This window comes from Rhinopithecus bieti, unplaced genomic scaffold (assembly GCF_001698545.2).
Source record: "Rhinopithecus bieti isolate Rb0 unplaced genomic scaffold, ASM169854v2 scaffold_1017, whole genome shotgun sequence".
Taxonomy (NCBI): Eukaryota; Metazoa; Chordata; class Mammalia; order Primates; family Cercopithecidae; genus Rhinopithecus; species Rhinopithecus bieti.
Window position 1 is genome coordinate 1,335,240 of NW_016803657.1, and position 27,255 is coordinate 1,362,494.

Here is a 27,255-nt window from a genome sequence, read left to right on the forward strand (position 1 = left end):
AAAAAAAAAAAAAAAAAAGAATATAACTGGGCATTTATAAGAGGGTAATGAGGCACAGCCTCATTACAGAGAGGGCCCATGACTCACTCAAGGCCACACAGCTGGGGTCAGAACCAGATTCAAAACCGGGTCTGGGACAGGTGCGGTGGCTCACACCTGTAATCCTAGCACTTTGGGAGACTGAAGCAGGCAGATCACTTGAGGTCAGGAGTTTGAGACCAGCCTGGCCAACATGGTGAAACCCCATCTCTAAAAATAAATAAATTAATTAATTAAATAAAATTAGCTGGGCATGGTGGTAGGTGCTGTAATCCCAGCTACTCGGGAGGCTGAGGCAGGCGAATCACTTCAATCCGGGAGGCGGAAGTTGCAGTGAGCCGAGATTGCGCCACTGCACTCCACCCTGGGCGACAGAGTGAGACTCCGCCTAAAAAAAGAAAAACCATGGGTCTGTTGAAATCCTAAGTCCTCTGTAGTTTTTGTTTGTTTGTTTTTTGTTTTGTTTTGTTTTGTTTTTGAGATGGAGTCTCTCTCTGTTGCCCGGGCTAGAGTACAGTGGAGCGATCTCGGCTCTGCAACATCCACCTCCCAGGTTCAAGTGATTCTCCTGTCTCAGCCTCCCGAGTAGCTGTGATTACAGGCACACACCACCATGCCTGGCTAGTTTTTTTTGTATTTTTAGTAGAGATGGGGTTTCATTATGTTGGCCGGGCTGGTCTTGAACTCCTGAACTCAGTTGATCTACCCTCCTGGGCCTCCCAAAGTGCTGGGATTACAGATGTGAGCCACCGTGCCTGGCCAAGTCCTCTGTAGTCTTTAAATACTATTTAGTGAGTCTCTGTATGATATGCTGCAAAAAAAGGGAAGCTGGCATGGCCCCCAGACTTCCTGATGCAACAGACAGGAGGACAGGTCACCTTTTCTGGGTCTGAAAGAAGGTGGACAAGGAGCTATTGGGTTTGGGGAACAGAATGAGCTCTACCCAGCCCCAGATCCTTCTTCTTCCTCCTCTCGATCCCAGGTGGCTTCCAGAGTCATCCCGCTGGCTCCTCCTGCATGGCAAGTCCCAGTTAGCTGTACAGAATCTGCAGAAGGTGGCTGCAATGAATGGGAGGAAGGAGGAAGGGGAAAGGCTGACCAAGGAGGTGAGCGAGCTGGGAGGAAGGAAGGGTGGGAACAGTCTTCAGTCTTGCTGGCAACCTCCAGTTGTACTAGAATTTAGCAACTTCCCAGGACTCACGTGCCATCCAGGTGTAGACACTGGGAATACACAGTACAGGCAGAGTTCTGATGTGTGAAAGATGTTGTCTAGGTATTGAATGACTGTGTGATTTAGGATAAATAATTTAACTGCTTTGCTCATCAGTTGATCCATCTTTGCAATGAGGAAATAACCCTATTAACCTTGACATCCAGTTGAAATTTTAATAAAATAATAAACTAAAATTATGAAAATAGCAACCACAAAGTAAAATTACTGGGGAATCAATAACAAAAGTACTATCATAAATACCATTTATTATAAGATAGTTACCATTTATTGTCAATACGCATCATTTCTCAAGCCCCATGCCAGGCACTAGGCTGAGAGCTTTATGTACGTAACCTCATTTCATGTCTTATTTTTGCCAATGAGGAAATTGAAGTGGGGACAGGTCAGGTAACTTGCCTGAGAACATACAGTAGGAAGTGGCAGTACCACTTGGCACCCCTGCTCTTATCTGACACAGTCTTCAAGTCTATACCAGGAATGGGGTGGGAGGCCCTCCAGAACCACAGAATCTGAGTACTGTTGGGGTTCGTGTTGGAGCTTCTCAACACCCTGGAAACAGCCCCTCAAGTGCCATCAGTCCTTGGATGGAGAGGAGACAAGGGCCAGCCACCTCACCAAAGATCTCAATCCCAGCTCTCCTCCACACAGATGAAGGGGTTCCCTGCAGGGATGTGGGGTCCCAGCTCCCTCGATTCCCCTGAGCAGACTCTTCTCACTTAGGTGGTGAGCTGCTACATCCAGAGTGAGTTTGCAAGTGTCCGCACCTCCAACTCGATCTTGGACCTCTTCCGAACCCTGGCCATCTGCAAAGTCACGTGCTGTCTCATGGTGATCTGGTAGGTGACAGGCTCATGCCCAAGTCTTTCACCCAAGGCAGGGGCATGCTCTCTGCCCCCACTGAAAAACTCTGTTCTGAAATACTCGTAATGCAATGAGCAGGTGAGCCATGTGAACTCAATCTCTTCCCACACCCTTTTTCCAACACTCGGCCTCTGCTGGACACTGAGATGTGGTGACAGATGAGATATCGTGCTAACCCAGGAACCCCATTTCTTGGCAGTGGGTCTCACCTGGGTGGGAGGACTACTGGACTCACCAAGGCAGCTTTTCCAGAATGTGACTTGTCCCATCCTGATATGCCCCTGGGGCTGGCTCTCCAGTGGATTCTGGGAAGTGTCGCACTCTGGAAAAAACACTTCTGGATCCAGAAGGCAATAGACAGGAAAATCGTAATTTCCATGCAGTGAGACAAGTATCTTGACAGCATTTCTGCTAGTTGGGGCTGCTGAGGGCTTCAGGTAGGAGATAGCATTTAGACTAGTTTTAAAAGATGGTTAATCAAGTTTGCAAGGTGGGCAGGAAGGAATTCCTAACAGGTTCACAGGCATGAAGATGTGAAATGGGCAAAAATACAAAGGCAGCCCATATGCAGTAGCGCCACCTACTGGAAGCTGACAAATCCTAAGGGGAAGGGCTGATAAAAAACAACTGTGTTGATTTCATTCGGCTGGATTTCCTGCACATTTAAATAATTGGTATTGATACCAACAGGGACTGCAGGCAATGAATTACTATCTGTTTTCTCTTTCTTTCTTTCTTTCTTTCTTTCTTTCTTTCTTTCTTTCTTTCTTTCTTTCTTTCTTTCTTTCTTTTTCTTTCTCTTTCTCTTTCATTCTTTCTCTTTCTTCTTTTTCTTCTTCCCCTCTCTTTCTTTCTTTCTTTTTTTCTTTTCTTTCTTTCTTTTTTTTTTTTTTGAGACGGAGTCTCCCTCTGTCTCCAGGCTGGAGTGCAGTGGTGCGATCTTGGCTCACTGCAACCTCCGCCTCCCGGGTTCAAGCGATTCTCCTGCCTCAGCCTCCCGAGTAGATAGGACTACAGGCACGCACCACCACACCCAGCTAATTTTTGTATTTTTAGTAGAGGCGGGCAACTATCTGTTTTCTGTAGCAGACTGGGGAGTCGCTTTTAGTACATATCAGCTGGGCTCTGAGGCCAGACTATCCATGTGACCTGAGCAAGTAAGGGAGCCCATCCTCCTGGGGCCTCTTTCCTACATCTGTAAGGTCCTTGTGAGGATCCAGAGTTAAGACATGAGGCCAGCCCTGGTGACTCATGTGTGTAATCCCAGCACTATGGCAGGCAGAGGCGGGAGGATTGTTTGAGCCCAGGAGTTCCAGACCAGCCTGGTCAACATAGGGAGACCCCCCGCCAGCCGGGCGTGGAGGGCTGTACCTGTGGTTCCAGCTACTTGGGACGCTGAAGTGGGAGAATCGCTTGAACGCAGGAGTTGGAGGCTGCAGTGCTCTGTGATCTCACCGCTGCACTCCAGCCTAGGTGACAGACTGCAGAAAAAAAAAAAAAAAACACAAACAGTTACGGCACATAAAGCACTTAAACCACAGGTGGCCCCTGGGAAGCTCTGGGGTATAGAGTCTTTCCTCTGGTTTGGATTTGGGGCTGTGGCCCCTGTGTACTGGGAAGATGGGACGGCCCCCGACTCTGGGAGGCTGTGAGGGCTTCTGTCCCCAACAGCGTGGCAGGCAGCGCAGTTCTGGCTCTGGGGAGCGAGGGGGCTCCTGCGAACCCGAGTCCAGAAAGGGGTGTCTTCCTGCGGTAGCCCCGCCCGCCTGGGCTGGCCTTTCCTCCATCTTCCTCTTTCCGCGAAGGAGAAACAGATCCTGAGTTCAAAACTCCAGAGCTGAAAGTCCTGTCTTAGATCCTTCTGGAAAGAGTAAGCAAAAGCCCGTTTTTGTTGAGAAAGTGACTCGGCAGCCATCTGGAGCTCTCTGCCTGCAGGTGGGGCCATTATCCCATGGAGCCGACCCGCTCAAAGCTGCCCCAGGCACCGCAGGTTTGGTTCGTGCACGCTAGGACTTACCAACCGCACCCGGAAAATCGGGACCATTTCCAAATGTTTCGCTTCGCTGCCGGCTGGGAGCCACGCCAGGCTCGCGCCTGGGATCAATTGCACAGTCCTGGCTTTGGGGAGAGGGAGGCGGCGAGCGTGCCCCCCTACCCCTTCCTCGCCAGTGTGTCTGGGTTGAGGTGGGGATGGGGAGTCCTGGGGTTCGAAAAAGGATGAGGGAGGAGAAAGAGGAATTGTTAGGAACTGGTGAACTTTCACAAACTTCCACAAACCCTATTGCAAATGCCTTCAATTAACTGGGATTTTTTTCTTTACTGGTTGATTGATTCGATTGAGACAAAGTCTTGCTCTGGCACCCAGGCTGGAGGGCAGCGGCACAATCGTAGCTCACTGCAGCCTCGACCTCCCGGGCTCAAACGATCCTCCCACAGCAGCCTCTGTAGTAGCTAGGACTACAGGTGCCTGCCACAAAGCCCGGGCTAATTTTTAAAAATAGAGATGGGGTGAGGTCTTGCAATGTCGCCCAGGCTGGTCTAGAACTCCTGGACTAAAGAGATCCTCCCCCTTGGTCTCGCAAAGTGCTGGAATAACAGGCTTGAACCACCTTGTGGTTTTTTTCTAAATTCTGAAAAGCATGTATATTCATTGTTAAAAACTTTTTTTTTTCCCCCCAAAGAATCGAGAAACAGATAGGCAGTGCAGCGTATTGGTTAAGAAGCAGGACTGTGGAAACTGCTCCTTCGGTTTGAATCTCAGCTCTGCCACTTACTGACTTTGTGATCCTGGGCAAGTTACTTAACCTCTCTGCTGCCTCAGTTTAAGTTTATCCATTTGTAACATAGGCATCTTTTTTTTTTTTTTTTTTTTTTGGAGACGGAGTCTCGCCCTCTGTCTCCTGCGGCTGGAGTGCAGTGCCGGATCTCAGCTCACTGCAAGGCCCCGCCTCGGGGTTTACACCATTCTCCTGCCTCAGGCTCCCGAGTAGCTGGGACACAGGTGCCCGCCACCTCGGGCTCCGGCTAGATTTTTTTGCTATTTTTATAGTAGAGACGGGCGTTTCACCGTGTAGGCCAGCGATTGGTCTCGATCTCCTGACCTCTTGATCCGCCCCCGTCTTGGCCTCCCAAAGTTGCCTGGCATTACAAGCTTTGAGCCCCGCGGCCCAGCAACATGGGGCATTCAAATAGCAACCTACCACAAAGGGTTGTTTGGGTGATAAATTAGTCTGGTAAAGAGGGTGAACAATGCCTGAATGTGAGTTGTTTTCTGTTATCAAGATACACAAGTGATATTCCTCTCAACTACTTCTCCCTTCCACCTCTGAACATCTCCCATCCTCCCATTTCTGTCAGGCATGAATTTATACCTTGAAGTACATGTACCTAACGGTACATCCATGACACCCACATACTTACACACACACACATACACACGTTCCTACAGAAATGGATTTAATAGTGGCTGGTGTGTGTGGCTCATGCCGTAAATCCCAGCACTTTTGGCTGAGGCCGAGGTGGGTGGATCACCTGAGTCAGGAGTTCGAGACCAGCCTGTCCAACATTGGTGAACTCATCTCTACTGGAAAAAATATAAAAATTAGCCATTGTGGTGGGTTGCACCACCTTGTAGTTCCCAGCTACTTAGCGAGGCTGAGGCAGGAGAATTGCTTGAGCTCAGGAGGGAAGTTTGCAGTGAGCCGAGATCACATTACTGCACTCCAGGCTGGGCAACAGAGCGAGACTCCGTCTCAAAAAAAAAAGAACAAGAAAAAGGCCTCTTGGGTCGGTTGAGAGGCTTAATCTTCATCCTAAAAGTTAAGAGTACTCAACTGACAGGGTCTAAGGGGGACGGGAGGGAATGCGACATGATCAGATTAAATTTTAAGCAGATGACATTGGCCTCCATAGGGAGAACTATGGGAGGGTGGGAACAGTCCATGGCACACAGGGTCTGCCTAAGGAGTAAAGATAACTTGGGGGGAGGTGGCCAACAAGGTGCCTCATCCCAGCTGCTGTTATTATTCCCTCTGAGCTCCTACCACCTTCACCACGGGGTCTTAACTCAGTGCCTCAGACATAGTATTTAACTCAATAAACAGTTGCTAATAGGTTCCAGGTTCAGCGCTTTGGATTTTTTTCTCAGACAGAATCTTGGCTCTGCTCACCAGGGCTGGAGTTAACAGTGGTGCAGTCTTGGCTCACTGCAACCTCCACCTCTTGGGTTCAAGCGATTCTCCTGCCTCAGCCTCCTAGTAAGCTGTGATTACAGGCACCAGCCACCATTGCCCAGCTAATTTTTGTGTTTGTAGAGATGGGTTCCCATGTTGGCCAGGCTGGTTCTTGAACTCCTGACCTCAGGCGATCTGCCTGCCTCAGCCTCCCAAAGTGCTGGATTACAGGCGTGAGTCATCATGCCCGGCCCAAGTTTGTTTTTAAAAATGTTGCTCCCACAATGGCCAGAAAGCCTTAGTTTCAGATTAACAGCATGGAAGAAAGAAAATCTTGGGAGGAAGAAAGTTTGAATAAAAAACAATTTGGATGTTGGCAGGATGTGAAAGAAAAGGGAACTCTTTATGAGACAGAGTCTTGTTCTGTTGCCCAGGTTGAGTGCAGTGGCATAACCGCAGCTTACTGCCAATCTCCGCCTTCCCAGGTTCAAGGGATTCTCCTGCCTCAGCCTCTTGAGTAGATGGGATTACAGGCACCTGACACCACGCTCGGCTTTTTTTTTTTTTTTAGACAGAATCTCACGCTGTTGCTCAGGCTGGAGTGTAGTGGCATAATCTTGGCTAACTGCAACCTCTGCCTCCCTGGTTCAAGTGATGCTCCTGCCTCAGCCTCCCGAGTAGCTGGCATTACAGGCACCCACCATCGTACTTGGCTAATTTTTGTATTTTTAGTAGAGACAGGGTTTCGCTATGTTGGCCAGGCTGGTCTCGAACTCCTGACCTCGTGATCCATCCGCCTCAACCTCCCAAAGTCCTGGGATTACAGGTGTGAGTCACGTGCCTGGCCATGCCCGGCTAATTTTTTGTATTTTTAGTAGAGACGAGGTTTCACCATGTTGGCCAGGCTGGTCTCAAACTCCTGACCTCGGGTGATCCACCTGCCTCAGCCTCCCAAAGTGCAGATTATGCACTTTTAACACAACCCAATAACACCCATCACACCAAAGGAGGCCATGCTGAAGCCAGTGCCATCAGAAACAGGAAGAAGGCAAGGATGCCTACTGTGATTCAACAACGATTCCAAGGTTTGGTTCAATGCACCAAGACAGGAAAATAAAATGATTAGTATCAATATTTGAGAAGAAGGGAAAAATATATTTTTATTTGTAAATGTTATTATAATCTAGGAAATCTGAGATTCTCCTAAAACATTAATATTAATAAGAGAATTTGGTCAAAGTGACTGGTTGCAAGAAATATGTCCAAGGCTGGGAGTCGTGGCTCATGCCTGTAATCCCAGCACTTTGGGAAGCTGAGACTGGTGGATCACCTGAGGTCAGGAGCTTGAGACCAGCCTGGCCAACATGGTGAAACCCCATCTCTACTAAAAATACAAAATTAGCTGGGTGTGGTGGTGGGCGCTTGTAATCCCAGCTACTCGGGAGGCTGAGGCACAAGAATCGCTTGAATCTGGGAGGCAGAGGTTGCAGTGAGCTGAGATCACTCCACTGCACTCCAGCCTGGGCAACAGAGTGAGACACTGTCTCAAAAACAAACAAAACAAAAAACAAAAAAAACCAGCCAGGTGTGGTGGTGCCGGCCTGTAGTCCCCGCTACTTAGAAGACTGAGGTTGGGGGATCACTTGAACCCAGGAGACTGAGGCTGCAGCGAGCTTGATCACACCACTGCATTCCAGCCTGGGCAACAGAGCAAGATCCTCTCTCAAAAAAAAAAAAAAAAAGTAAAATGCTTCAACAGTTTTGGGAAGTTACTATAAAGCTACTTGGGGCAAACACTACTAAGTGCTTACTTAGTATTAACTCCTTTCTTAGTAACAAAATTTGTGTATTTATGGGGTAGCAATGTGTTTCCTCAATAATATTACAATATAACTTATAAGGAGGCTTTCCCAACCTCCTTTAAAGATATGGCTATAAAAAATAAAATAAAATAAATAAAAAAATAAAGATATGGCTATGTGGCTAAAGTCTAAGCAAAAGTGGTTGGGATTTCTAGAAAGACTCCTCTTCAAAAATGGATAGACAACGGTTTGCAAAAGTCATTTTTTTGTTTCTTTTTTCCATTTTCGTTTCATTTCTCTTTTCACTCTCTTTTCTTGTTTGTTTGTTTTTAAGTTTTATTTGCTCTTTCTTCTTCCTACTTTCTGCTACCTGGAATGGAATGTGAATCTGATGGCTGGAATTCCAGAAGCCATCTTGTACTATGAGGTGACCGTAAGGATGGAGATTAATTCGAGGACAGTGGAGCGGAAAGATGGAGGCCTGATGAACGTGAAGCCACCATTGTAGCCCTGGGCTACCTAACTCTGAAATTATTTTACCTGACAGAAAAATAAATTCTGTTTTGTCTCAGCTACTATTGTTTTAGGACTTGGCTATGTCACAGATCTAAAACCCACTTAATTTACTCCTGCAATCAAAATATTATATTGACACAGAAAAGACAACTAATAAATCAGTGGGATAAAACAGAAAATCCAGAAACAGATTCAAGTACTTATGGGGACTTGATACATGAAAGATCACAATTCAAGTCAGTTGGAGAAGAATGTTTTATTTACTAAGTATAACTGCTGACATGCTGGCTGTTTGTCAGGAATAAAAAAAAAGCTAAATCCTTCCTCACATCACAAATAAGGTTAGTTCTAGGTGGATTTGCAAACTAAAGGCAAAACGTAAGTAAAATTAATAAAACAAAAATTAGAAGAATATTTTCATAAGTTTAGATCAAGGATACCTTATTATACAAAGCAGGAAACCTAAAACCCATACAGTAAAATAATTGTACAATGTTGTGTAGAAAACACACACACACACACACACACAAAGCTAAAAGGTTGGGAAAAATACGTATGTAACACATTTGCTATCCATTGGTTACTGCTGATGGTGGGAAACTGCAAACATTTTCCATAAAGAGCCAGATAGTAAACATTTGAGGCTTAAGGGTGTGAACCCTAAAAGAGGTTCATGATGGATCCGGAATGGCTAACTAGGCCTAAATTCAAAATACAGCCAAGCAGCCATTGGCTGACTAGAGGTCACACGTACTTCGGTTTTTGTTTGCTTTCTGAGACACGATCTTGCTCTGTTGCCCAGGCTGGAGTGCAGTGAGGTGATCATGACTCACTGCAGCCTCGACCTCCCGAACTCAAGCAATCCTCCTGCCTCACCCCCGCAGTAGCTGAGATCACAGAAACGCGCCACCACCGCCGGCTAATTTTTTGTAGAGAAGGGGTTTCGCCATGTTGCCCAGAATGATCTTGAACTCCTGGGCTCAAGTGATCCGCCCGCCTCGGCCTCCTGAAGTGCTGGGATTATAGGCGTGAGCCACCGCACCCGGCCTGGGATGGGCATTTTTAAGGCTCCTGATACATATTGCTAAATTGTTTTCTAGAAACGCTCTACCATCCCACCAGCAGAGTATGACGCCTACGGTTGAGATTTTTGGCTCAAAGAATTAGGATTTTTTTTTTTTTTTTTGAGACAGAGTCTTGCTCTGCCACCCAGGCTGGAGTGCAGTGGCCGGATCTCAGCTCACTGCAAGCTCCGCCTCCCGGGTTTACGCCATTCTCCTGCCTCAGCCTCCCCAGTAGCTGGGACTACAGGCGCCCGCCTCGTCGCCCGGCTAGTTTTTTGTATTTTAAGTAGAGACGGGGTTTCACCGTATTAGCCAGGATGGTCTCGATCTCCTGACCTCGTGATCCGCCCGTCTCGGCCTCCCAAAGTGCTGGGATTACAGGCTTGAGCCACCGCGCCCGGCCTAATTAGGATGTATTTTAAGGGGCGAACCCTCTTCTCATCTTACCCCTAAACTCTGTCCTTGAGTGACCTACCTTCACTCCCAAGCCTCCAGTCACCCACTGGGAATCGCTACCTGGAAATCCCAGGGGCACTCAAACTTAACGTGTCCACAACTAAATTATCTGTCACTTTCCCACCTCATATCCCCCAAAATGCCCCAGATTCAGAAAACATACCCATCACTGTGGCTGGCACCACGGTGATAATCACAATAACCATGGCAACCAGATTCCTCACTGAAGCCATTCTTTTAGGATGAACCAAGGGCACAACAGGCAGAGATGACAAGGGGAATGGAGAAGGGGGTACAGTAAGTTTGAGACAGTTGAAGGCACGCGCACGACAGCGCCTGCGCACCACGGAACAGGGCAAAAGGGTGACGAACATGCGCCACTGAGCTTCACCGAGCAGCCGATGCCCAGAAAACAGGTATCCGCACACAGACTCAGTTTCCGTGTAGGTAACGCCGGGGCGTTGCGGGTCACACCCGGCTTTCTCGCCCAGTGAGAAAGAACTGCGCAGCTGCCGCCTGGCTGGCCTCCAGGCGCGTGCGTAGAGACGCCCACACGCCCGGTGATGCGCACGCGCCCTGGGCCGCGCGTGCGCGCGTGGGGTCCCGGAATGAGCCGGGGAAAGCAAGGGGAAGGGTTGGGGTTGGCTCCGGGTTTCGCGCATGCGTGCGCTGCACAAACCATTTGGCGGGTTTTTCCCGGCCACTCTGTTCTGCCACCGTCACTGAAAAACTCAGCGGTAGCTTTTAGGAAGCAGGACGTTCTCTTCAGGAAAGCGTCCTCTTGAGATTTCTGCTCCCTCCATTCAGGGCGTTTGGGGGCCACCCCATCATTTTTTAAAAAACGTATTTCTCTGTGACCGACGGCCGGGGCCTTCTGACGGTCTGAGGTCTTGCTTGGGCCAGTCACCTCCTGTCACGGTCCGCAGAGGGTGGAAGGATAAGAGGGAAAGGCGCTCATCGCTCGCCAGGCCCGTGGGTTTCTTGGGCACAGGTCGGAGCTGGGTGGGCCGGCTCCCCGGCCCCTGGCTTGGGCGACCATGTCCGCATCCCCCCAGCAGCTGGCGGAGGAGCTGCAGATCTTCGGCCTAGACTGCGAGGAGGCTCTAATTGAGAAATGTGAGTCCCGCACCCCTTCCCGCCCCGCAGCCGTGTTCCACGCTCTCGCCCGAGTTCCTCGGCGCTTAGAACCGAAAGGGGAGGGCTTCCAATTTCCCCCTCCCCTGGAGCGGAGTTCTCGGTGGCTGTGAGATGAAGAATCAAACTGAGTTTTGAGATTTAGGATGTGGGCACTTTGAAATGCCCACCGGGTGCCGCTTGGATGCCAAATCAAAAATACGAATATGCAGCACGATTTTAAACCAACTCGAAGTTCTCGAAAGGCGGAATTGGGATGTGCTAGATCGAGACTAGGCCCCGGTGGCACCTCAGTTTGGAAATTGTTGAGGCCCCGGTAACGAAGCAAGAGATGGGGGGGTTTTGAAATGTAGCTTTTTATTCTTGGCTCCCCCCTTTCCAGCCTACACCTTAGACCTCTGCTGATCCATCAGTTCTCTTATCAGAGCTGTTGGTGGTCTGTGCAAATATGAATCCCTTGAGGTGGATTCCTAAAATTGAATTTGAGCTGTGGAAGGGGCTTTAGGGAGCTTGTTGGCTCCCTCTGTTTACAGATGGAGAAACAGACAAGGAAAGCTAATTGCCTGAGCTGTCTGTGAAGCCAGGTGTCCTGCCGTGGAGTCCCGTGCTGCATCATACGGGTACATCGTGTTGGTCAAGCTATAGATCAGTGTAAGGAGTCATTTGAAGCAAAGCCCGGGAGATGAGGAAGTTCTAGAATCCGTGTGAATGTGCACCTGCCTTAACCACTCAACACTTTGAACTTCTTATATATATAAAGAGAACGAAACATGTTAATTTATGGTGAGAAATTCGTTTCAGAAACCAGAATACTTTGTCTTCATGCCCAGTGACTTCTCTCTCTCTCTCTCTTTTTTTTTTTTTTTTTTTTTTTTTTTGAGACAGTCTTGCTTTATCACCCAGGCTGGAGTGCAGTGGCGTGAGCTTGGCTCACTGCAGCCTCCACCTCCCAGGTTCAAGCAACTCTCCTGCCTCATATTGCCAAGTAGCCGGGAATACAGGCGCCCACCACCAGGCCCGGCTAATTTTTTTTTTTTTTGTATTTTTAGTAGAGAAGGAGTTTCACAATGTTGGCCAGACTGCTCTCAAACTCCTGACCTCAAGTGATCCACCCACCTTGGCCTCCCAAAGTGCTGGGATTACAGGCCTGAGCCACCGCGCTCCGTCCTTCTCTTTTTAAAAGAAGACTAGCCAGGCGCAGTGGCACACGCCTGTAATCCCAGCACTTTGGGAGGCCGAGGCAGGCAGATAACCTGAGGTCAGGAGTTCAAGACCAGCCTGACCAACACGGAGAAACCCTGTCTCTACTAAAAATACAAAATTAGCCAGGCGTGATGGCACATGCCTGCAATCCCAGCTACTCAGGAGGCTGAGGCAGGAGAATCGCTTGAACCTGCGAGGCGGAGGTTGTAGTGAGCTGAGATCACGCCATTGCACTCTAGCCTGGGCAACAAGAGCGAGACTCCTGTCTCAAAAAAAAAAAAAAAAAGACTTAAGTGGAAAACCTGATCATAGTCAGAAATATATGCGGTAAACATGAAATCAGCATGAGAGAAATTAGTTATGTGAACCTGATTTGTGAGAAATTAGTTATGTGAACCAGATTTGTAAAGGCTTCAGGCCAAGATGCCAATTGCTTTCATCTCATGTAGAGCTAAATTGGCAATGGCTTTGGAATTGTGGACTTTGGATCATCAGTAACCTCAATGGCACCTTAATGTTTCCTGACAGTAAACCATATTTCCCTGGTCTCTTTTTATTCCCCCCCGAGACGGAATCTTGCTCTGTCGCCAGGCTGGAGTGCAGTGGTGTGATCTCAGCTCACTGCAACTTCCACCTCCTGGGTTCAAGCGATTCTCCTGCTTCAGCCTCCTGAGTAGCTGGGACTACAAGCACGCACCACCATGCCTGGCTAATTTTTTGTATTTTTAGTAGAGACGAGGTTTCACCATGTCGGCCAGGATGCTCTCGATCTCCTGACCTCATGATACGCCCTCCTGGGTCTCCCAAAGTGCTGGGATTACAGACGTGAGCCACAAGCCTGGACCCTTTTTTTTTTTTGAGATGGAGTCTTGCTCTGTCACCCGGGCTGGAGTGCAGTGGCGTGATGTCAGCCACTGCAGCCTCTGCCTCCCGCGTTCCAGTGATTCTTCTGCCACAGCCTCCCGGGTAACTGGGATTACAGGTCCACGGTGCCACACCCGGCTACTTTTTTTTGTTGTTGTTTTGTTTTTTTGAGATGGAGTTTCTCTCTTGTCACCCAGGCTGGAGTGCAGTGGCGCAGTCTTGGCTCACTGCAACCTCCACCTCCTGGGTTCAAGCAATTCTCCTGCCTCAGCCTCCTCAGTAACTGGGATTACAGGCACCTGCCACCACACCCGGCTAATTTTTTGTATTTTTAGTAGAGATAGAGTTTCGCCATGTTGGGCAGGCTAGTCTTGAACTCCTGACCTCAGGTGATCATCCCGCCTCGGCCTCCCAAAGTGCTGGGATTACAAGTGTGGGCCACCGTGTCTGGCCTGCTTTTTGTATTTTTAGTAGAGACGGGGTTTCACCATGTTGGCCAGGCTGGTCTTGAACTCCTGACCTCAGGTGATCTGCCCACCCTGGCCTCTGAAATTGTTGGGATTACAGGCGTGAACCACTGTGCCAGGACCCTGGTCTCTTCAGAATCTTCCATGTGACTGTTTTCCACCTACTCCTGTAACATCCTTCTCTCCCACCCTCACTCTCAGCTGACAAACTACTATTTTTTTTTTGCTGAAAAAATAGAAGATTAGAAAACTTCCATCAGCAACCACCATTATGTCTCACTGACCCATATCTGTGACATATACCTAGCCTTCTTTCCTATTACAATGAATAAATTCTCCATAATCCTAGCAAAATCCAAGCCCTCCACTTGAGTCCTAAACCCCATTCCTTCTGACGCAATTAAGGACATCACAGGTAATTCTCCTCTCTTACATATTTTCTATTTTTCTTGCTACAAGACTTTTTCCCTACTAGTATAGAAATGTGCTTCCAGTCCTGCCTTTAAAATACTCTGTTGACCCCACTTCCCACTTGAGTTCTCTCCTTCCCAATTGAAGCAGACTTCAAAAGGGTTGGCCAGGCGCGGTGGCTCATGCCTGTGATCCCAGCACTTTGGGAGGCCGAGGAGGGCAGATCACAAGGTCAAGAGATCGAGACCATCCTGGCCAACATGGTGAAACCTCGTCTTTACTGAAAATACAAAAATTAGCTGGGCGTGGTGGCTCATGCCTCTAGTCCCAGCTACTCAGCAGGCTGAGACAGGAGAATCGCTTGAATCAGGGAGGTGGAGGTTGCAGTGAGCTGAGATCGCACCACTGCATTTCAGCCTGGTGACAGAGCACGACTCTGTCTCAAAAAAAAAAGGGGGGGGGGGGCTTGCCATCTTTAAATGTTTCCTCCTTAAATCCATTTCAGTAAGTTCTTTTGTTGCCACCACTTCACTGAAGCTTCTCTACTCGAGGTTATCAGTGACCTTCACCTTGCTAAAACCAGTGATGAATTTTCAGTCCTCATCTTGAATTAGCAATTAGCACCAGCACTTGACACTTTATCATTTTTTCTTTTTTTAAAACACATTTTTCTCTTAGCTTCTTAGACACTACTAGTTTTTCTTTTCTTTTTTTTTTTTTCTGAGACAGGGTCTTGCTCTGTTACCCAGGCTGGAGTATAATGGGCAAATCACAGCTCACTGCAGCCTCAACCTCCTTGGCTCAAGCAATCCTTCCACCTCAGCCCCCGAGTAGCTGGAACTACAGGCACATGCCACCAAGCCCAGCTAAGTTTTGTACATTTTATAGAAACAGGGTTTGACCATGTTGCCCAGTCTGGTCTCGAACTCCTGGGCTCACAAAGTGCTGGGATATGCCCACCTCAACCTCACAAAGTGCTGGGATTACAGGCATGAGCCACTGCGCCTGGCTTACTACTAGTTTTTCTTAAGCTTTGCTTGTGTCACCACTTCTCAGGCTTTGCGGATTCATCCTCAGAGGCCCTAAGGCACCCCAAGACTCAAGCCTGGGATCTTTTCTCCCTTCTAGATACGCTTGCTCCCTTGGTGATCTCACCTGGGATCTCATAGCTTTAGTATCCCATGTATTTACTGATGGTTCCCAAATTTATACCTCTGCCCACACCACTTGCCTGAACTACAGGCTGGCTTGTTCAACAGCTACTGTCTTCAGTTGGATGTCTAAATGGCACCTCAAACTCTGCATGTCTAAAACTAAGCTCCTGGTATCTCCTCTCTCTCCTCAGAGTAGTGCCTCCGGCTCTTTTCCCCATCTCAGTTAATAGGGACGCCACTCTTCCTGTTGCGCAGGCTAAAAATATCAGCATCATCCTTGACTTCTTTCTTTTTCTCATACCTTCAGTTAGCAGATCCCTCTGGCTTCATTTCCAGTATGTAAAGTCCTATCCAGAGTCCAACCACTTCTCGCCATCTCTACTGCCACCAACCTTGATCCAAGCTACCATCATCTCTCACCTGGGCCTTTCCATGATTCTTTAATTGGTTGCACTGATTCTTCCCCTTCTGTTTCCCTCCAATAGCGAGCTTTGTGAGGACAAGGATGTTTCTGTTTTCTCATTGCCCAAAACAGTGCCTGGCACTAATAGATTCTGAGTAAATGTTGATTGAGTAAACCAGGATTATTTTTGCTTTTCTAGGTGAAAGCTTCGACAAATGAACTAAGTTTTTACTTGTCCAGTTTTTCTTTCTACAGTGGTAGAGCTTTGTGTTCAGTATGGACAGAATGAGGAGGGAATGGTAGGCGAGCTTATAGCCTTCTGCACCAGCACACATAAAGTTGGCCTTACCTCAGAGATCCTGAACTCTTTTGAGCATGAGGTAAGAACAGAATGAAAGCAAACTAATCTAATAATGTGATTCTCCATTTCTACTCTACAGGGGAGGCATTGTGATCTATTGAGAGGAGTGTGGGCTTTTGAGTCAGGCCCGGATTCCAGTCCCAGTGTGAACTTGGACAAACTACTTTATGTTCCTGAGCCTCAGTTTCCTCTTCTGTCATTGGGGCTAATAATCTGTATTTTTTATTATTGTTGTAAGAATTAAATGGGGCCAGGCGCTGTGGCTCACACCTGTAATCCCAGGACTTTGGGAGGCCGAGGCAGGCAGATCACAAGGTCAGGAGTTCAAGACCAGCCTGGCCAACATGGTGAAACCCTGTCTCTACTGAAAATACAAAAATTAGTTGGGCATGGTGGTGGGCGCCTGTAATCCCAGCTACTTGGAAGTCTGAGGAAGGAGAATCACTTGAACCTAGAGGAGGCAGAGGTTGCAGTGAGCTGAGATCTCGCCACTGCACTCCAGCCTGGGACAGAGCGAGACTCTGTCTCGAAGAAAAAAAAAAAAAGAGATGAGAATGGACATACAGCACTTAAAACTATCACCCAGCAGGTGATAAGTCTTCACCAAATAGTTGGTATTATTAGGATTGTTATGTGTTATAGACAGTAATGGGATGTCTTTCTTTTTAGTCTGTATGTATCTTAATTCTTTGAGGAATGTTAGATCTTTGATTATATTTTGAATACCTTTTATTATCTCAAGGCTTTGGAAAACACCTCTGCTATTACTTGACTATGACGTACAGTATTCACTATCTTTTCTTTTTCAGTTTCTGAGCAAAAGATTATCAAAAGCCCGGCACAGTGCCTGCAAGGACAGTGGCCATGCGGGAGCTAGAGACATTGTTTCCATTCAAGAGCTGTATCCTTTTCTGCTGAAGGTCTTTTTCACCAAGCTGCATGTTGCATTTTATAATTTGTCTGTAGTTGCATGTGTAATTTAAACACAAATAATAATAAGGCCGGGCATGGTGGCTCAGACCTGTAATCCCAGCACTTTGGGAGGCAGAGGCAAGCATATCACTTGAGCCTAGCTAGGAATTTGTGACCAACCTGGGCAACAAGGTGAAACCCTGTCTCTACCAAAAGTACAAAATTTTTTTATGTGTGTGTGAGTTGGTTTCACTCTTTTTGCCCAGGCTGAAGTGCAATGGTGCAATCTCGGCTCACTGCAACCTCCGCCTCCCGATCTCAAGTGATTCTCCTGCCTCAGTCTCCTGAGTAGCTGGGATTATAGGCACGCGCCACCATACCTGGATAATTTTGTAATTTTTTTTAGTAGAGACAAGGTTTCACCATGTTGGCCAGCTGGTCTCGAACTCCTGACCTCAGGTGATCCGCCCGCCTAGGCCTCCCAAAGTCCTGGGATTACAGGCATGAGTCACTGTACTCCCAGTACTTTGTACTTTGTACCTCCCAAAGTCCTGGGATTACAGGCATGAGTCACTGTACTCCCAGTACTTTGTACTTTGGCCTGGCCAAAGTACAAATTAAAAAAAATAATAAAAACTGGCCCTGGTGATGCATGCCTGTAGACCCAGCTAGTTGGTAGGCTGAGGTGGGAGAATCTCTTGAACCCGGGAGGCGGAAGTTGCAGTAAGCTGAGATTGGGCCACTGTACTCCAGCCTGGATGACAGAGGAAACCCCATCTCAATAATAATAATAATTGTAAAAATTACCTAATATTTAGATTTCTTCTAGCAATTAGCCCTTGCCTTATATGAAAGTTTATAATTATTATTATTTATTTATTTATTTTTTTGAGATGGAGTCTTGCTCTGTCACCCATGCTGGAGTGCAGTGGCGTGATCTCGGCTCACTGCAAGCTCCGTCTTCCGGGTTCACGCCATTCTCCTGCCTCAGCCTCCGGAGTAGCTGCGACTACAGGCGCCAACCACCACGCCCGGCTAATTTTCTGTATTTTTCTTTTTTAGTAGAGACGGGGTTTCACCATGTTAACCAGGATGGTCTCTGTCTCCTGACCTCGTGATCTGCCCACCTCAGCCTCCCTAAGTGCTGGGATTACAGGCATTAGCCACTGTGCCCGGCGATTATTGTTTTTCTTAACCAGTGTTCTTAGAATTGAAGTGGAAGAAGAAGAGGAAATCCTCTTGAACTCTTACACCACACCCTCAAAGGTAAGTAAACAGTGTTTGGACGTCACATTTTACAAGTAACATTTTATTTTATTTATTTATTTATTTATTTTATTTTATTTTATTTTTTTTTTGAGACGGAGTCTCGCTCTGTCGCCCAGGCTGGAGTGCAGTGGCCGGATCTCAGCTCACTGCAAGCTCCGCCTCCCGGGTTTACGCCATTCTCCTGCCTCAGCCTCCCGAGTAGCTGGGACTACAGGCACCCGCCACCTCGCCCGGCTAGTTTTTTTGTATTTTTTAGTAGAGATGGGGTTTCACCGTGTAGACCAGGATGGTCTCGATCTCCTGACCTCGTGATCCGCCCGTCTCGGCCTCCCAAAGTGCTGGGATTACAGGCTTGAGCCACCGCGCCCGGCCTACAAGTAACATTTTAAAATAGGTTATCACAACATTTGAAGATCGGAGGGAAAAAAATCAACCACTCTCATGCATTTCCTACTATATTTCCACTTATACATCTTCCTCTCTGATCATATGTCTAAATGTTTTACATAATGGCAGTCCTCATAAACATATAGTTATCCTGCTTTTCTTAGCACAACATAAAACATTTCTATACATATAATTTCTCCATAATTGCCCTTTTTAAATAGTTGCATAGTTTTATACTATAATTGAATAATTCAGTTCTGTGTTGGATCCCAGTGTGAAAGGTCAAGTAGAGTAGTGGAAAAGCATTGCCTTCAAAGTCTGAGTCAGAAGACCTGGGTGACCTGGAGTGAGTTGTTTTATCTCTCTGAGCCAGTTTCCTTATCCATAATATCAGGATTCATTCATTCAGTTATCCAGCAACAACTATATACTGCACTAGACACTGGGTAAACAATGGTGAACGAAACAGACATGGATGGGCTCTGCCCTCAAGAAGCTGACAACCAGTATACAACATCCCCCATCTTGCAGGGCCTGAAGAGGAAATAAATAGGTAAAGTATCAGGCCCTATGCAATGTATTCAGTAATAGTAATTATTCTTTATACTAACTAAATAAGTTCATAGAAATTCATAAACATGGAGTGAGCCTTAATTATTCAAAGTAAATTACATAAGAAAGATGTAATTTACATTGCCCTACGCAATGTATTCAGTAATAGTAATTATCCTTTTTTTTTTTTTTTTTTTTTCAACAGAGTTTTCCTCATCGCCCAGCTGGAGTGCAATGGCACGATCTCGGGTCACTGCAACCTCTGCCTCCCGGGTTCAAGCAATTCTCCTGCCTCGGCCTCCTGAGTAGCTGGGATTACAGGTGCACGCCACTATGGCCAGCTAATTTTTGTATTTTTAGTAGAGACGGGGTTTCACCATGTCAGCCAGGCTGGTCTCGAACTCCTCACCTCAGGTGATCCACCTGCCTCGGCCTCCCAAAGTGTTGGGATTACAGGCGTGAGCCACCGAGCCCAGCCCAGTAATTATTCTTTATACTAACTAAATAAATTTGTAGAAACTCATAAACATGGAGGGAGCTTTAATTATTCAAAGTAAATTACATCATAAGAAAGAAGGTAAGGGCTGGGTGCAGTGGCTCATGCCTGTAATCCCAGCATTCTGGGAGACCAAGGCAAGAGGATCAGTGACCAGAGATCATGCCACTTCTCTACAGCCTGGGTGACAAAGTGAGACCGTGTCTCAAGAAGAAAGAAGGTAAATAGATTTGCCTGTGGAGAGTAAGAGGGCCAAAAATGTGCCCCATGAAGTTGCTAGCACAAAACCAGGTGCATATAATATTAAAAGAAATAATGAGGTGTTTGTTAGAGTTTCTTAAGATTGGAGAGACTGTAACTCATTTAATTTTCCCCCTAAAATGGTTTTCCGTGCCCATATCCCAGTGAAGGACACCTCCGTTCTTCCATTGGCTCAGGCCAAGAACCTTGGAGACCTCCTTAAATCCTTTTTCTCTCACACCCCACGTCCAACTTAGCTACCAGTCCTGTCATCCCTCTCCAGGATCTGGCCACCTCTCACCATTTCCACTGCCACTACCAGGTCCGTTGGCTTCTTTCTGCCGTGTCCACCTCTAACCAGCTCTCCACCCAGCAGCCAGGGTGCTCCTTTCCAACGAAAGGGCAGGTTTTCTTGCTCACATCTCTCCCACTGACTTTTCATCTTTCCTCCTAATACCCAAAGTTTGAACCAGCATGTGTGAGGTTCTGTAGGAGCTGGCCCCCTCCTTCTGTCCTCTTTCCCTGCTGCCCCTTGCTCTCTGCTTCTGCCATGCCAAATATAGGTCCATTTCCTATGTCTCCTCGTCAGAGGGAACAAGCCTGCCTAAAAGAACAAAACCCTTCCTCTGTTTTATTTTCTTGCTTTATTTTTCTCATTATTCTCTTGCTTTATTACCACCAAACATGTTATATACTTACTTTTTTGTTTTGGTTGGCCTTCGCTCCATTAGATGGAAGCTCCTTGAGAATAGAGACTTTGTTTTTACTTGCTGCTGTTTTCCCAGCACCCGGGCACGTTAATAGTTGTTAAAAGACCTCTGAATAAGGGAGTGTGGTTGGCTCTCCAAATAGGATCTCAATTGCAATACCAATGGGACCACCACAGTTTTATCTGGTTGTCAGCTTCCCAGATCCAGAATTTTATCTCATTTGTCTGTGTATCCAGAATTGATCATATTCTTGGAGTCTGACTCATGGTAACCCAGCTGTCAGTAGACTGATGAGTAAGCCAGGTACAAATTTGCTTATTTTACTGTTCAAGTAGATACCCTTCCAATGACTGAAATTCCATATTTAGGATATCCCGTTCCCTCTATGGAAATACTTGAGACTAAATTGTGAATCAAAGTTTGTGACTGTGAGGCCGGGTGCAGTGGCTCACGCCTGTAATCCCAGCACTCTGGGAGACTGAAGCAGGTGGATCACTTGAGGTCAGGAGTTTGAGACCAGTGAAACCCTATCTCTACTCAAAATAAAAAATTAGCTGGGCATGGTGGTGGGTGCCTATAATCCCAGCTACTCAGGAGGCTGAGGCAGGGGAATCGCTTGAACTTGGGAGGCGGAGGTTGCAGTGAGCCAGGATCACACCACTGCACTCCAGGCTGGGCGACAGAGAGAGACTCCGTCTCAAGAAAAAAAAAAAAAAGAACAAAAAAAAAGTTTGTGACTGTGAATTCCACGCTAAATGAGTTGGATTGAAATGTTAAGCAAACATTATGTGTCTGGACTAGAGATACATAAAATGCTTAGAACAGTACTCATCACATGGAAATTGTTCAGTCACTGTTAGGCCATGCATCAATGGCAGCATGATAATATAGTCAAAGTGTGGCCAGGCGTGGTGGCTCACACCTGTAATCCCAGTACTTTGGGAGGCCAAGGTGTACAGATCACCTGAGGTCAGGAGTTCGAGACCAGCCTGGCCACCATGGTGAAACCCCATCTCTGCAAAAGTACAAAAATTAGCTGGGCATGATGGCGGGTGCCTGTAATCCCAGCTACTCGAGGGGCTGAGATGGAAGAATCACTTGAACCTGGGAGGTGGAGGTTGCAGTGAGCTGAGATCGTGCCATTGCACTCCAGCCTGGGTGAGAGAGTGAGACTCCATCTCAAAAAAAAAAAAAAAAAAAGGCAAAGTGTGAAGGTTGGCCTTTTCATACAAACAGTGCCAGGCTGAGGTTGCCTGACCCTCAGGTCTTAGGAACAGGTGTCCTTCTACTATAAAGGTAAATATGATATGTCAGTGATTTTAGCTTATCACTATTAAATATTTCACCTGTGCAATTGACAGCTGTTCTTTTGCTTCCGTGTTCACCATAAATCTGCTGATGATTTGGCTGCCATGTCCCTGTCTAACAGGGAGAGAATGTGTTAGCCTGGTGACTTGACGTTACCATACCCTCGGCAGTTATATTTCTAATAAATTAATAAACTGGTTATAATTTGATTTTCTCTGTGGGTGTGAGAATGTGCTTACCCTAGGATATGAAAATATGGTACCATTGCTGACTACATTTATCATTAAAAATGATGAAGCCGGCCACCGCGGTGGCTCACGCCAGTAATCCCAGCACTTTGGGAGGCCGAAAAGAGGGGATCACCTGAGGTCAGGAGTTCAAGACCAGCCTGGCCAACATGGCGAAACCCTGTCTCTACTAAAAATACAAAAATATTAGCTGGGCGTGGCGGCGGGCGCCTATAATCCTGGCTACCCGGGAGGCCGAGGCAGGAGAATTGCTTGAACCCAGGAGGCGGAAGTTGCAGTGAGCTGAGATCGTGCCACTGCACTCCAGCCTGGGCAATCAGAGCAAAATTCCATTAAAAAAAAAGAGAGAGAGAGAGAGAAAGGAAGGATGAAACTAGCCAGGCGCGGTGGCTTATGCCTGTAATCCTAGCACTTTGGGAGGCCGAGGTGGGTGGATCACCTGAGGTCAGGAGTTCAAGACCAGCCTAACCAACATGGCAAAACTCCCGTCTCTACTAGAAATACAAAATTAGCTGGGCATGGTGGCACGTGCCTGTAGTCCCAGCTACTCGAGAGGCTGAGGCTGGAGAATCACTTGAACCCGGGAGGTGGAGTTGCGGTGAGCCGAGGTTGCAGTGAGCTGAGATTGCACATTGCACTCCAGCCTGGGCAACAAGAGCGAAGTGAAACTCTGTCTCAGAAAAAAAAAAAGGAAAAGATTGGGCCAAGTGCATGCAGTAGCTCATCATGAATGTAAATACCAGCATTTTTGCGGAGGCCGAGGCAGGTGGATGACTTGAGGTCAGGAGTTTCGAGACAGCCTGGCCAACATGACAAAACCCCATCTCTATAACGATACAAAAATTAGCCGGGAGGTGCGCGTGGCTCAAGCCTGTATACGCAGCACTTCGGGAGCCAGAAGAGGCGGATCACGAGGTCAGGAGATAGGAGACCATCCTGGCTAAACACGGTTGAAAACCGGCCGTCATCTACTAAAAACCTACAAAAAACTAGCCGGGCACCGTGGCGAGCGCCTTGTAGTCCCAGCTACCCTGGGAGGCTGGGCAGGAGAATGGCGTGAACCCGGGAGGTGGAGCTTGCAGTGAGCTGAGATCCCGGGCCACGAGCACCTCCAGCCTGGGGTGACAGAGCGAGACTCCGTCTCAAAAAAAAAAAGAAAAGAAAAAAAAAGATACAAAAATTAGTTAGGTGTGATGGCGGGCACCTGTAATCCCAGCTACTTGAGAGTCTGAGGCAGCAGAATTGCTTGAGCCCAGGAGGCAGAGGTTGTAGTGAGCCGAGATCTTGCCACTGTGCCCAAGCCTGGGTGACAGAGTGACTCCATCTCAAAAAAATATATTTAAAAAAACAGTGTGGGAAAATATTTATAATTAATAGAGAGTGAAAAAATCAGCACATAAAATACTTAGGTTTATATTTAAACTAAGATTATGACTATAATTTGTATATTTGTAATCTTAATATGCAAATTATCAGCCACCACGCCTGGCTTTTTTTTTCTCCTCAGATGTGAGGTCTCGCTGTTGCCCAGGCTGGTATTAAACTCCTGGGCTCAGGTGATCCTCCCACTTTGACCTCCCAGAGTGCTGGGATAACAGGCATGAGCCACCACCCCTGGCCTAGAAAAATATTAAAATACTATTAAGGAATATTCAAAAGTGGTTATTATATCAGGATGGTAGAATAAGGGACTTTTTTAAAAATCTATTTTCCATTGCAGCTACCTAATGATGGTTTTGAATCTGTTCTCTGGCATTCTGTCCTGCAGTTGCTACCAGTTGACCACTCAGCAATATAACTTCTTAAACTTGCAGCCAGGAGGAGCCCTAGGGCAAGGAAAGCTGCAGATTAGCTGGCTTCCTGGCTGCTATCCAGGCAAGGATTTTGTTTTCTCTATTATAGTTGATTATCCTAGACTTTAGGGAGCAATGGGTCTCTGGACTGTAGGCCATCTTTGGATTCTTGTTGATGAGTCAAAGGAAAAAAAAAAAAAAAGGAGTGACCATCAATGAGGTGTTTGCTGACTCTTCTAGTATGAGCTCAACCTTGTTATCTGTTATCTGCCGGGAGTCATTTCCTTTGAAAATGTGTGGTATACTTTGCCAGAGTATGTAGTAATGTCCCATTCCTTCTCAGGAAAATGTATACACGTAGGTCAAAACTATGCATTGTAAAACTCAGATCTGTTTGAAAACAGAGAGGTGGAGACAGAAAGTAAACATACGAAGGATTTGACAGGACAGATTACCAGCCTGGTGGTCCTTTCTGGAAACTGTTTGCTTTCTCGTAATTGCCTTCAAAATAGGGACAGTGTCCTGAATGTTGGTTACAGTCGTTGAAGATTTCTTTTTGAGATTATGCTTGGATGATGGGGCCTTAAGAAGAGAACCCACCCAGTCCTGTTTTGTGCCTTCGTTTGGACATGCCCTCCCTTTTCTTCCAAGGAACTATACACTTAATTAGTATTGGGTCTAGTAGGACTGAGATTTTGTTTTCCTTTTTTTTTCCCTAGGGTTCTCAGAAGCGAACTATCTCCACCCCAGAAACCCCCCTAACAAAAAGAAGTGTGTCAACTCGTAGCCCCCATCAGCTCCTCTCACCATCAAGTTTCTCTCCAAGGTATGGATCATAATTCATTCAAGTGCCATAAAGCTGGCTTCCCCTCCCCTTTCTCTGGCTATCTGAGGAAGGCTAACAGCAGAGTTATTTATTAACTGTAGGTGGGCATGTACATCTGCAGTGAATTGGCTTGAAAGCCTATTGCTCTCTGCCTTCCTTGCTTTCCCTTTCTTTGTGGAAAATTACTGTCTCTTACGGTAATTAAGGAAACTCACTTTCCACCCACTTTTCTAGGGCTCATTTCCTAGATCAGGAACTGATACCTTCTATTGAAAACAACCTGTCTATTCAGAAGTCTAAGAGTCTTAACAGGTCTTGTCAGTAGAGGCAAGTAGGTTTCCACCTGCTTCTGTTTGTGTTTTGTTGGGTTTCTTTTTCTTTCTTTTCATCTAAAGTTTTTTTTGTTTTGTTTTTAAAGAAAAGCACATATCTTTGTTCATAATGTTTCGTAACCTGTTTATTGTTTCAAACTCAGGTTACAACTAGTTTCTGAGAATTTTCTTGTCACTGTGAATCTGCACTGACTTAATTGGTATTTTGTCCCTCTGCCACCATTGCACGTAAATCCACAAAGATCATATGTAATTTTTTAAAATCCGTAAATGACACGTCTCATATTAGAGAATTCCATAGGCAAGTGCTCTGCTGAGTAGATGGGTTTTTAGGAGCTTCCACATCAAGATGAGGCTCAGGAGCAGTAGTATTAACCCTTTAGGGAAACACCAACTACCAGGAGTCATTACCTCTACTTTGGATCACTTCTAGATGAACCAGAGCTTCAGATTTTTCAACTCTGTCCTTTTTTTTTTTTTTTTTTTTTGGAGACAGTCTCACTTTGTCACCCAGGCTGGAGTGCAGTAGCACCATCCTGGCTCACTGCAGCCTCTGCCTCCCCAGTTCAAGCGATTCTCCTGCCTCAGCTTCCCGAGTAGCTGGGTCTACAGGCACCCGCCACCACGCCTGGCTAATTTTTGTATTTTTCGTAGAGACAGGGTTTCTTTCGCCTGTTGGCCAGGCTGATCTTGCACTCCCAACCTCAGGTGATCCACCCGCCTCAGCCTCCCAAAGTGCTATGATGTCAAGCATGAGCCACCGCGCCTAGCCTTTTCAGCTCTGTCACTTCAGAAACCTGGTGATAGAAGCTCTGCAGTCATTCAAGGTGAGTGGTTATTGGATTTTTTTTTCTTTTTTCTTTTGTTTTTTTTTTTTAAGATAGGCTTTCACTCTGTTACCCAGGCTAGAGTGCAGTGGCACAATCATAGCTCACTGGCCTTCCAGGCTCAGGTGATCCTCCTACCTCAGCCTCCTGCGTAGCTGGGACTACAGGTGTATGCTACAAAGCCCAGCTAATTTTTGTAGAGATGGGGTTTTACCATGTTGCCCAAGCTGGTCTCGAACTCCTGGCCTCAAGCAGTCTGCCTGCCTTAGCCTCCCAAAGTACTGGGATTACAGGCGTGAGCCAGCATGCCTGGCGGTATTTGGATTTTGAAGGACAGTTTTACTTTAGGGTGGTCTACTGCTGCTTTGGGGAGTTCTCAGACTTTTTGGAAGAAAGCTTTCTAGACTTAACAAGAGCATCTTTGCAACCTGGTATGTAGGGATGGCTCTTATGGACATGCCAGCACCATTGCAGGAGTTATATTCTCCAAATGTCAGTACGATGCTCTGAAACCTGTAGATCTGTTTACAGCTGTCCTCATGTGAGCATCTTGCTGCTTTAAAGGGCCTGCTGTAATGGATGGCTCAGGGAGCTTCCCAGGGAAGAGCTTGGAGAAGTTGGCAAAATGCTGCCTAGTCATTTTTTAATGCACACTAATAAAGCTGACAGCAGAAACTGGTTTTGTAATGTATGAAAGTAACTTCTAAATTATTCAGGTAGAGGTGGCACTGGAGATTGAGATAATTAATTGAGCTCATTTTCTGTAGCCTCTCTGTGAAAAGAAAGAATGATGGCATTAATTGCGATGGTGCCCCACATAAAACTGGTTCCTGCAGAGTTTCAGTGCATTAAACAAAGCCTGTTTTAAATAGAGCTCTGTACGGCGTGTTTACAACCAGAGGATTAGAAGACTTCACTGTTATCTAAGCAGATCGGCAATATCCATGTGTTCTTAGAGGTGTAATTTACCAGTCAGGGAGTGGAAACGTGAGAACTTGGCAGTTGAGCCTAGAAAAATGGGAATGTTTGCATATCACCAGACTGTTAATTCATTACTTCTCCACCTCTATGGACGCTGGGGAAAGTTGATTAATTTTAACTTCATTTTATTGTTGTTTCTACCTTGAACCATATTGTGAGTTTTTATATATGCTCAGCAAGTTTTGGCTTATCCACAGTTGCAGGCTCAGATGATGTTCCAATAAATGCTAAAA

The 27,255-nt window shown here is 46.6% G+C and overlaps 2 protein-coding genes across 4 annotated transcripts in view; both read left to right on the plus strand.

Annotated features, from left to right (window-relative positions):
• The window catches only part of SLC22A20 (solute carrier family 22 member 20), a 16,963-nt gene extending 8,289 nt beyond the window's left edge, over positions 1-8,674 (plus strand). Inside the window, 5 exon segments of the mRNA XM_017893750.1 lie at positions 1,021-1,145; positions 1,994-2,109; positions 3,806-3,896; positions 3,899-4,004; positions 8,443-8,674. Coding sequence (XP_017749239.1) covers positions 1,021-1,145; positions 1,994-2,109; positions 3,806-3,896; positions 3,899-3,975 — 409 coding nt within the window. The 3' untranslated portion in view covers positions 3,976-4,004; positions 8,443-8,674.
• Positions 8,675-10,483: 1,809 nt separating this feature from the next.
• The window catches only part of POLA2 (DNA polymerase alpha 2, accessory subunit), a 35,639-nt gene continuing 18,867 nt past the window's right edge, over positions 10,484-27,255 (plus strand). The window contains exons 1-5 of one of the 3 annotated variants that reach the window (XM_017893737.1): positions 10,484-10,560; positions 16,036-16,160; positions 16,951-17,042; positions 18,262-18,319; positions 24,776-24,882. In XM_017893737.1, the coding sequence (XP_017749226.1) occupies positions 16,077-16,160; positions 16,951-17,042; positions 18,262-18,319; positions 24,776-24,882 (341 nt within the window). In that variant the 5' untranslated portion in view covers positions 10,484-10,560; positions 16,036-16,076. Of the gene's footprint in view, positions 10,561-10,649; positions 11,261-16,020; positions 16,161-16,950; positions 17,043-18,261; positions 18,320-24,775; positions 24,883-27,255 lie in introns of those variants that run through there. The other 2 variants (XM_017893733.1, XM_017893727.1) reach the window with 2 other exon arrangements.